The sequence below is a fragment of the Uloborus diversus genome, chromosome 4 (genome assembly GCF_026930045.1).
Source record: "Uloborus diversus isolate 005 chromosome 4, Udiv.v.3.1, whole genome shotgun sequence".
NCBI classification, from domain to species: domain Eukaryota; kingdom Metazoa; phylum Arthropoda; class Arachnida; order Araneae; family Uloboridae; genus Uloborus; species Uloborus diversus.
In genome coordinates, this window is record NC_072734.1 from 3686919 (window position 1) to 3698944 (window position 12026).

Here is a 12026-nt window from a genome sequence, read left to right on the forward strand (position 1 = left end):
CTTTAATGAACATTGATTTCCGACTTACATAAATTAAATTCACCCATTTTCTATCATTCTGCTCCAATATTTGGGGGTGCGACGGCCCCCTCTTGACCCCCCTATTTGCCACCCCTGGTGTAGGTGTATGTATGTGTGTGTAGGTATACATATGTATATGTGTGTAGGTGCGTGTATGCATGAGTGTGTAGGTGTACATATGTATATGTGTGTAGGTGCGTGTATGTATGCGTGTAAGTGTAGGATATTGACAAAACCTGTAGACGGTTTTCGCTAGAGGTGCAGCATAGTGAGGAGCCAATCGACGGTGATGCTGCGGAGGGTGCTGGCGGGAAAATAAAATCATAGGAATGCCAAAAACAGTCAAGTGAGAACAAAAACAACAAGAAACATATAAGAATAATAACAGTATAATGTTGAAAAACTATTGAAACTTATTGAAAAAACTTATTAAAAAAAATTATTAAAAAGATTAAAATTTATTATTTATTAAAAAAAATTATTAAAAAAAACTTATTAAAACTACTAATTGAAAAACTATGTTCAACTTCGCATAGTTTTTCAATTTATACTGTTATTATTCTTATATGTTTCTTGTTGTTTTTGTTTCATACTCTTGCTAGTGTGCCACTTACGAGTGAGACTTTAAATGAGATATATATAATATACATTTAACACTTTAGCTGCATTTGCGCTGTCTAAATGTAGAATATTTTATTTTAAGTTCTAAGAATTATATAATACACTGCATTTAATGCTGCAATTGCACTTATGCCTTGTATTCTTCTCGTCGTCCCACTTCGGGAATGCACACTGTTGGTGTATTTTGTTTATTTGTTTTTTATGCATATTAGGATATACCTACAAAAATTAGTTTATACTATGGAGAGAGTAAATAGCACAAAATTTGTTTGAGGTTTAATTTTTTTTTTAGGAGAAAAATGCCCTGATATTTTTCAAATTTTCAAAAATTGTGCTTTTTTGATCGCAATTAACTCAAAACAGCATCACTAGGAAAAAAAACCTTTTATATATTATGGTACCTGGCTATGTGTAAAACATCATGAAAAAGAAAACAGCATGGGATTTCTCTTCTTGTTTTCTAGAAAATAATTTTTTTTGTAGCTCATTTTATGCGTTTTCTCCTGCGTAAAACGTGTGTCCAGTATGCAGATTAGATCTGCTAAAACTTAAAGGATGTAGTAAGAATGTATATATGTATGTATAAAGAAAGAGAAAAAGACAAGCACTAATTTATTTTTCTGATTTTTACAAATTGATGGTATTTTAATTGCAGGTAAATCAGAAAACGATAAATCGATATCATATGTGTAGATAGATCGATAGATAGATAGATAGATAGATAGATTTATCGTTTTATCGTATCAATCCCAAAATAATTCTTTCTTATTTATTTATTTATGTCCATAGAAATCAGGGTTGCCAGATTTAAGAAAAGTAAATACGGGACAGGCTTCTAGGAGCGAAAAGGAGTGGGGGGGGGGGTATTTCTGGGACATCTATTCATTATGAATTGGAAAAATTCAATCACCAATTCATTATAATTGACGATGTATGCGCACCAATATATATTTTTACACAAGAAAATCGCCGGAGTGAAAATTGCTTCAACATTTGAACGGAGCAATTGCCTGTTTGGGGATATTTTGATAGTTGAAATGGAAACCCTAACTTCAGTGGATGAACCCTAAACTCCAGTAGATAGCGTTCATTGTTGACCACTCTTCATTCTCCTCAAATGACAATCTTACCAGTAAAACACTTACGTTATCGGATCCAGTTCAGCCCTGTCAAAATAAAGCATTTCCCTGCATGTCAAACATTACCAAAAAATATTATCAAATTATCATGCCGTGGAGCGAGTTTTATTGTTGATGACGTCAAGAGCGTTATTCAATTATGTGCAATTATATATATATATATATATATATATGAAGATTAGTCAATGAGCAAATACAAACCAAAAACAATTTTTGCGTTTGTTGCCACATGATTTTCTTATTGCTCATTATTTCATTTTTTGTTTTACATTATTGTTTTCCCTTAAAATAATGTCTCATTCTGTAAAATATTGTCATCAGTCAGAATACGGGACTTTAGCCGTCCCGTATGGAAGTTCCCCGGTACGCGGGACAATTTTTCAAAATGCGGGACTGTCCCTTGAAATCCAGGGCGTCTGGCAACCCTGATAGCAATGGAAGAAATTTCATGAACAATATCTGCTTCACTTTCCTCTAAATGTCTATTTTTATGTTATCTTCAAATACCTCTAAAAGGCTGTCGGTTCTTGATAAATCAGTATTATTTGCTTTTTTTTTTTGCTTTGTATATCGGATTAAAGCAGCTTGAATTTGGCTTTTTGTCAGATATTGTTTGGTTGGAATATTTTTATGTCTTCAATCATCTCTGTTCTCATTGCATGTTCTACTTGGTCGGGCGTCTGATTTCTCCCGGTTTTCTCACCACAAAGGAACTTTTCTTAAAGAAACTCTCTTTGTTTCATTGAAAATCGTGTACTTTTACGAGTTGGGAGAGCCCACCCCTCACATGAGATTGACAAAATGTTTCTTCTTTGTTTTCTCCTTCTTGACTGGTAGATGCCTGATCAAGACCATAAGAAACAGAACTCTGAACAGGTATTTGAAGATGACATAGAAAATAGACATTTAGAGGAAAGTGAAGCTAAGCAGAAATTATATATATATATATATATATATATATATATATATATATATATATATATATATATATATATATATATATATATATATATATAAATTAATAATAAAAGTGAAAAATATTGAAAAGACCACACCAAAAGCCCATAGATGCGCAACGCAGCAAAACTAAAAAGCCAAGTAAATATAAAATTAAGCAAACAGAATTACAAATATTAAACAAATTATAAATAACAAATGATGATAAAAAGGAAAAATGCAAACAGCTATTAAGTAGGAATAGAAAAAGAGTGAATCCAGAGCTCATCAGCCGTGGAGGATTCATTAATTATGGTCAAAAGACCAAAATTTTAACTATAAACTAGAAGAGAATGCTTAAGCTCCAGTTGTTTTTAGCTTAGCAAGTGGTGCGTTTGCCCATTGTTACTCTATATCAGTGCTTCTCAACCTTTTTTACTTTGTGGCACACTTAAGAAATTTCTAGATCAACGGGGCACACTGAACTTAATTTTGCAATGGTAGTATAGAAATGTTTTTATCATTCACTGGTAAAACGACGGAGGGGGGGGGGGGCCTTTCTCATATGAATAAAACAATTATAACAAACATAGTGTATTTAAATTTATTTAGAAAGCAGAAATATTTCGAATATATTGAGGTTGATACTGAACAATAGGGCTCGACCAATGGCATTTTTTGGCCGATGGGCCGATGCCGATTGTTCAAAGATGGCCGATGGCCGATTGTTTTCCTCCAAATGGCCGATTGCCGATGCCGTTGGCCGATGGCAAAAAAAAAAAAAAAAATCTAACAGAAATGAATTGATAAGATTGTTAGGGATTTAAAGGATCATTGATTCATTTCACTTTACTTCCTTTCTACGAATAAGGAACTGTAATCACAAAAAAAAATCAGATTTTGACCTAAATTTCTATTTTACGATCACCCAATTTAAACTTCACAAGTTTTTTTCGGCACATCTGTACATGCATATGTACCTAACAACATATAGATGACCGAAATATCCATTTTGAACGCCTCCTTAATTAATTGTCGCAAATTCTCTTGTGATGTCTTCATGCGCGTAAACTTGCGTCACTCAAAAACGTTATGAAATAGTAAGTTGAAAACTCATACGTACGTAGTATGATCTAAAAGTTCAAGGACAAATTGTATAAAACCTTACCCTGAATAGTTCACAATACCGAAGTACATCTATCTACAAAATAGTCACCTTGAACGACTAGGCACTTCTGCTAACGTTCGTATAGCTTTTAGAAGCACTTCTGGAAGACATTTATCGCAACCTCCTGTAAGGTCTCTTGAGCTGCTGCTTTAACTTCATCGTGGGGAAAAAGGCGACTTTCATGTTGAGGATGCACGGTTCGATTGGTCAATACTCTGATATGACAAACAAATAACATGATAATTCGTCGGACTTTGCTCCGTGTGACTTTTATTTGTTCCGAGTAAAAAAACATTTGCATGGACCTGACGCTTTCTTCCGTCAGGAGAAGACAAAACTGTATCACAGAAGGTAGCGAAAAATGGCTTGCAGGAGTGCTTCCAAAAGTTATATGAACACCGGCAGAAGTACATAGTCTCTCAAGGTGACCTTTTGATGATGGATGTACTTCGGTAATGTTAACTATTCTGGGTAAGGTTTTATACAGCTTGTTCCCCGAACTTTTGGATCGTACTACGTACAATCTGTATAGGGTGTAGTTATGCTTCTCCTTTTTTGACTGCTGTATGATGGAAGACAAAGAACAAGAGCAAAAAAAAAAAAAAATAAAAATAAATGATAAAATAAATAAATAAATAAATAAATAAATAAAATAAAGGAATAAAAGCAAAGAGTGTTTAATAACCAATTGATTTCTTTTTTAATTGAACCTATAACTAAGATTTCAGTAATATTATAATAATGTATGGATTTAGGTACACTAAACATAGTTAAAAAACATTAAATTATGTTGTTTAATCATTCAAAAAAAATTAAGAATAAAACTATGAAACCGTCAACAAATTACGCGATTAAAATGAAAAGATTGCACACGACATTTTTAGTCATCAAATTAAACAAAAAGGTAACAGATGAATTACAATATTAAATCATAATAGGAATATTTTTATATTTATTTAAAATTTATGAACGGAAAAGTTTGCACTTTTCATAAAAGCTATAACAGTGACACAAATTTTGCGAAAAAACGAAATAGCCATGAAAAGAGCGAGGTTCTTAAAACGCATTCTCAATAAATAAACTCAATATTTACACCAATTTAAAAACTGAATATATATACTACTTGATCTGATCTTTGCACACGTAATATTGAACAATTTGATTGTTTAATCTCTTATGAAGCATTACAAACAAGTTCAAATTAAATTTTTCAATTTAACAATAATTTTCTGAAATTTAAAAAATTGCATGATAGAAAATGCTTGAAATTTTTCTTAACATATTATTAATAATATGATGGAAACGAAAATAAGTTATTCATTGATTTTATATAAATACATAAAAATAGCTACTTACAACAGAAAAAAAATCGATCGCTATTAATGATGCAAAAAAGATGGCGCATTACGAAATGTAGTAGGTGAAACAAGTATAAGAAATATGCAAAATGATATTTCTTGACCAAAATAAATAATCGCTAAATATTTAAAAAATGCTTGAGACGACGAGGGCGGGTTAGGGGGTCACCCTCTGACTTTGGAGTAACTCACAACATTAAACTTGGGCCCCCAACTTCGGCCTCATTTTTTTAGTACAGAACCGCTACCATCAACGTCTCGGAAGAGTTTCTGAATCTACTTCAGCACTTCTGAAGAAAAAATTCAAAAGTCCTTTTGAATTCCGAATTATGCCACCATTCAAAACGTCTTTAATCAATTTCTTACATTAATGCTCTATATTCTTCCTAAACAATAGATAAAGTTTGAAAAAAATATCTTATTTTATGAATGGTGTTAGTTTTAAACAACTCAGAAGTACAACTAGAGTTTAATTTCAGAAATTGATGGATTTGGAGGAGGGGCACGCAAGTAATCTCGGAAATACAAAAAATGGTCGTAAAAAATAGAGTTCAACATAATCATAAACATTGAACAGAAAAACCTTTTTAAAACTTGCACATGAGTTTGTTTTGACGTGCAGTGGCGGATTTAAAATATAGCAAATGTTCCAACTGCGCGAGAGGCCCCATAACCGTAGGAGTTACAAAAATGCCTATGATAAATGTTTTACAACTTTTGTGATAGAGAAATAGGGCCCTAAAATGTATTTCGACGGCCTCAAACTTGTAACTCCGCCGAAGCGATATAGAAAAGATTGCGTTACTGTGATTCATATTACAAATATCGAAAAATTAAAAATTACTGTCAATTCAACGGAAATCTAACAAAATGAAACAAAACCGGTTTCGCCATCTCATATTTGTTTCCATAGTCTCCAATTCGGCAATATATCACTAAATGATCGTCAGTCTGAGACGCTATATTAGTTTTGCGTTGAAATAAGTAACTAATAGCCACAAAACATGAGTAAACAGGCTTTTCAGAACACCCGATCGAATACAAAAAGGGAAGTGCACAACTGGAACGTACGCATACCCCACATGCGAAAATTTAGCCATCTACAGCTTACCATTTTTGAGTTATGACTTATGAGAGAAACTTACGTACATCCAGTCGCAAGAAACAACGCAACAATTAACTTGTTTGGTACCTGAATGCAGTATTAAAAACTCTTTCAAGGGTGACTAAAATAGAAATTCATACTGAAATTTAAGTAAACAATTTTATATGAAAACAGTAACTTCCTTTACTTTGTATTAAAAAGTAAAACAACAATTGTCCTTTTTTTTTTTCAAAAACATCGGCCGATTCCATCGGCTTCTCCATGTCTTTTGAGGCCGATGGGCCGATGTTTCCTGCAAGTTAGCATCGGCCGCCGATGCCGATGCCGATGGCTAAATTATTGAATCATCAGCGCCGATGCATCGGCCAGGCCGATGCATCGGTCGAGTCCTACTGAACAACAAAACTATAGCTATTTACAGAAAATTATGCTTCATATGTTTCAAAGCATTTCTGTCAAACATGTCATTAATGTGCACACTGCAGCTAAACAATTTATCAAATAATGTTTCAAAAAAGAAGCGAGCAAGAAATTAAAACCATGCACCTAACTTCCGTTTGACACTAATTTTTGCAAAGACGTTTGATGTTTGGCTCTATGCGGGAAAGAACTACACGAAGTTCTTGATCCAGGTTCTTTAGAGGTGATCTCTTATTGTTTTTTATAAGTGCGAGGGCTGATAGGAAGAGTTCGCAAAGATATGTAATTGAAAATGGTAGCAGCACATCAATAGCAAGACAAGAGATAGTGAGATACTACAGAGGCACTTCGCTCAACTTAAGTTTAAGAGTACAGTCTCTCTGAGGTCCATAAATTCTTCTTGAGCCTTCAAAGAAAGGTCTTTAGCCTGATGCATCCCCAGATGAAGGGAATGGATCACGAATTCAGTCATACTGTTCCATGGTAATATTCTTAAAATAGTGCTTAAACTTGTCCTGAAGTATGACTAAGTGTTTTGCCACCACATTCAGCAGCTTTTCTTCCATGCCATTTTCTTCACATACCATGCTGACGGTCCGTTTGAACATGTCCAATGAGCCACGAACTACTTCTTCTCTCCAAAGCTGAATTTTTGATTTGAACCTGTTTATAGCTTGTTCATACATGTAACCCAAATTCTCTCCTTGTCCTTGCATTTTCCGATTCAATTCGTTAAGGTTTTCAAAAATGTCAGCCATGTACGCTAGTTTTCCCAGCCAATATTTGTCTTGCAACAAACTGGCGTACTGCATTTCGTTTTTTAAAATCAAAAACTGTCGTAACTCGTTCTTCAATTCAAAAATTCTTGATAGTGCCTGACCACATGAAAGCCAGCGAATCTCTATATGAAGAAGTAGGGAGTGGTGATCTGCCCTCATTTCTTCACAAAATACGGAGAAAAGGCAAGAACTACGCGGCCTCGTTTTTTTTAAATTCACGATTTTCACGACTTCAGCTCATCTGGTAAGTTTTGCCATGATAACTTCATGATGGAGGAAACAATATATGGTTTTAGTTTCTATTTTACTAAGTCTCAGAACCGAGCTTTGTGAAACTACGATAAAAGGAAATTAGTATCGGAACTGGAAAAGAGGAAAATGAAAGCTAAAGCTGGGGCTAAAATTCCTGGGGAAGGGGACAATACTCCCGTTTGCGAAAGATTTAGAAAAATTTCTTTATTATTTGTTGATTTCGTGGAAATTAAAATCCGTTTTCAAAAGCTGAAAGCAATAGGATCACAAGAAGTTTAACAGAAGTGAGGCGTCAAATCCCCCCTCTCCCCTTGTCGGGTATGTCCCCTTGCACATGATTGACAGGGTGAATTTAGAAGTTACAGAACGATCGAACGCTATTCGGTCGTAACTTCAAGGCTCATTCTTTTTATATAACTACGAAAATACCGCGGCACACGGGGTTCCTTGTTGCGACGCACCAGTGTGCCGCGGCACACCGGTTGCGAAGCCGTGCTCTATATTACATGTACTGGAGCTTAAGCATTCTCTTCTAGTTTATAGTTAAAATTTTGGTCTTTTGACCATAATTAATGAATCCTCCACGGCTGATGAGCTCTGGATTCACTCTTTTTCTATTCCTACTTAATAGCTGTTTGCATTTTTCCTTTTTATCATCATTTGTTATTTATAATTTGTTTAATATTTGTAATTCTGTTTGCTTAATTTTATATATATATATATATATATATATATATATATATATATATATATATATATATATATATATATATATATATATATATATATATGATAACGATTTATCGTTTTCTGATTTACCTGCAATTAAAATACCATCAATTTGTAAAAATCAGAAAAATAAAGTATTGCTAGTCTTTTTCTCTTTCTCTATTCACACATATATACATTCCTACTACATACTTTAAGTTTTAGCAGATCTAATCTGCATACTAGACACACGTTTTACGCATGAGAAAACGCATAAAATGAGATAAAAAAATTATTTTCTAGAAAACAAGAAGAGATCCCAAGCTGTTTTCTTTTTCATGATGTTTTACACATAGCCAGGTATCATAATATATAAAAGGTTTTTTTTCCTAGTGATGCTGTTTTGAGTTAATTGGGATCAAAAAAGCACAATTTTTGAAAATTTGAAAAATATCAGGGCATTTTTCTCCTAAAAAAAATTAAACCTCAAACAAATTTTGTGCTATTTACTCTCTTCATAGTATAAACTTTCAGTATATGTTAAATTTTTTTCGGGGGATAGCTTTTTGGGGGAAATAACGCAGGTTAAACTTGCGCGAAAATGGATAAAATCCATACTTTGCGACCAATTATCTGAAGAAAGCAACAACCCCCAATCAAAATAATTATGAAGTCATCATCACTAGATACAGTACAACCAATAAATATAAACATAACCGTGGGGTGGTGTTTCTGTAAAGAGCTAAAGCGCACTGAAATGTGACTTTTAGAATTTTTCTAAAAAAGCGCTGCAAAATCTCAAACTTTGGAAATTTTTAACGAGCGAAAAATTTTTTTTGGAAGGCTAAAAATTTCAGAATGTTCACCTCTCATGACCTACTTTGACATATAAAAAAATTAGGAAAATCAAAAATGGTCACTGCCACACCTTGTCTGAACTTCAAAATAATGGCTCTTAAGCTGTTAATTAAAAATATATTTTGAAAAGATGCTCCTTTTTTTTTCTTGGTAAAAATTATAATGTTAAATTATCGACAGAGAAATATTGTAGGAAATGTAAAACAAGTACTTTACTTCCAGGAACCAGTTAACATAAGAATTCTAAGAAATTATTGAAACCACTCTTAAAGACATATCTAATCATGATAAAACTAAAAAATTTAAATGGAAATAATCTTGAACTGAATTTTCAAGCAGTATAATTGTTGCTGCAAGAATAACAAACAAGTAATAGTTAAAGTATGGACGCAATGAAGTTTTACTTACGTAAGTAAATACTGCCGTTTGCAGGTAAACGGCAGTATCTGCAGAAATTAGTTTTCGAGATATTTGGAGAAATGTGTGGTGGATTCAGCACTAACAATAGGAAAATGTTGGAATTAGACGTTTTTTTCAGCGGAAACCAAATAAGCAAGTATGTACAATAAAGATAACATACAATAGATGACAAAAATTCAAAGAAAAAAAAGAAAAATGTGCAGTTACTGCTTTTTACCTGCACACGGCATAAGACATATTTGTGTAAAACAAATTGAAATCTTTCAACAACCAGTCATATTCAGCTATTCTCTAATCAAGAATTTAGGTTTTAATGAATGAATACAGCATTTTAACTATTAAAAAATAATTAAAATATTTACTTATGTACACAACTCAATTTCAAATGATTTCATTAGTTGTCGAAAAAAAATCTTAGATTACTTTAGTAACAAACAACGTTAAAATGCAAAAACAATTATTAAATTCAAAATGTATATACATATGGTTTTAAAATAAAAGTTTTAAAGTCTGAAATAAAATTCCTTCGTGTAATCTGAAGTGCCAACAAAAAATACCATGGCAAAAAAAAAAAAATGTTTTAATGTTTTGTTGACAACTGGAATGTATTTTTATCAGGTTGAACAATGGATTGGGTTGTGATTACGTGGATTTCAAGGTAAGACAATTTTGTTATAGGCAGGTACTGTCCTGTGGAAGGCTAATTATCGGAACTTGTTTTCCTAATTAGTCGAGGCGAAACCCCCTGCTTTTAGTTTTAGGTTTGAGCTCTAGTTTATTGTTTTTAGCTTAGCAAGTGGTGCTTTTGCCCATTGTTACTCTATATTGCATGTACTTGAGCTTAAACATTCTCTTCTAGTTCATAGTTAAAATTTTGGTCTTTTGACCATAATTAATGAATCCTCCACAGCTGATGAACTCTGGATTCACTCTTTATCTATTCCTACTTAATAGCTGTTTGCATTTTTCCTTTTTATAATCATTTATTATTTATAATTTGTTTAATATTTGAAATTCTGATTGCTTAATTTTATATTTACTTGGCTTTTTAGTTTTGCTGCGTTGCACATCTATGGGCTCTTGGTGTGGTCTTTTCAATATTTTTCACTTTTTTTATTATTATATATATATATATATATATATATATATATATATATTAAATTTAGATTACTTTAATGAAATATTAATGAATCAATTAATTTATAAATAAAAATTCAAGAAAACTGAGAAAAAAATTGCACAATGACATTTTTTGTCAAAGTAACAGTTCTGACCCTGAAGTTCTCTAAAATAAATGAAGATGTTTTATGAACTTATGCAGTTTAACAAAAATAGATAACATGTGTCTAAAAAATGTCAAACTGCAGCCCTTGCAAGAAGTTGAAACGTTTGGGATGCAAAATAACTTTATGCAAAACTTTATGCAAAATAACTTTATGCTTATAAAGAATTGCACACACATATCACAAAAATTCTAAGGTAATAGTTTTCTTCCTGTATTTACATCAATTATACATCTCTAGATTGTCTGCACAAGTACCGAAACATACATCACAGGGTGGCGACAGATCAGGGAAATCAGGGAGATCAGGGAAAAGTCAGGGAACTTTACTAATCAGGGAAAAAATCAGGGAAATATCAGGGAATTTTGAAAAAATAGCAAAAAATCAGGGAAAATTGATTTTATGAAGAATTTTTTTTTTTTTTTAAATTTACAAAATTAAGTACTCCAATTCCGTACGCATTTTCCGCCAATTATCTGTTAAACATAATGTTAAATTAATGAGGTGCAATTATATACTGTCGCATATTTGTGCATCTTTTTTCCTCAACGTCTAAGTATTGAATCTTACTTATTAACCATAGGATGAACTTCCTAAGATTGTTTATTTTACTGTTAGGTTGTTTATTTTACCTAGCTTGAAATTTCCTTTTACAATTTCAATGCTATGTAAAATAAACAACCATACAGGCAAAGAGGAAGCCTTCATTAATGTCTTAGCTCCTTTGCCTTTATTCCATTGTCTCGAAGTAATTAAGTACTGTAATCATTATTTCAGGAATAAATCTTTGTTTTTTGAATTAATACTATAAAAGCTTAAAAGTTATTACTTCTTCGGGTTTTTAATTTATTTGCTAAAATTGAACTTCAAATTAAAATAACTTTGTTTTTTGCCGTTATACCATTTGTTGTCACAGCAGATTGTAAAGGTTTTCTTTTCTTCAGACTTAAGTATAATT

At 32.3% G+C, this 12026-nt stretch overlaps 1 protein-coding gene across 1 annotated transcript in view; it reads right to left on the reverse strand.

Moving 5' to 3' along the window:
- LOC129219768 (alanine--tRNA ligase, cytoplasmic-like) overlaps nt 1-12026 on the reverse strand; it is a 116168-nt gene that overhangs the window by 13707 nt on the left and 90435 nt on the right. The window contains exon 21 of the mRNA XM_054854065.1: nt 11639-11650. Within this exon, the coding sequence (XP_054710040.1) occupies nt 11639-11650 (12 nt within the window). The remainder of the gene's footprint in view (nt 1-11638; nt 11651-12026) is intronic.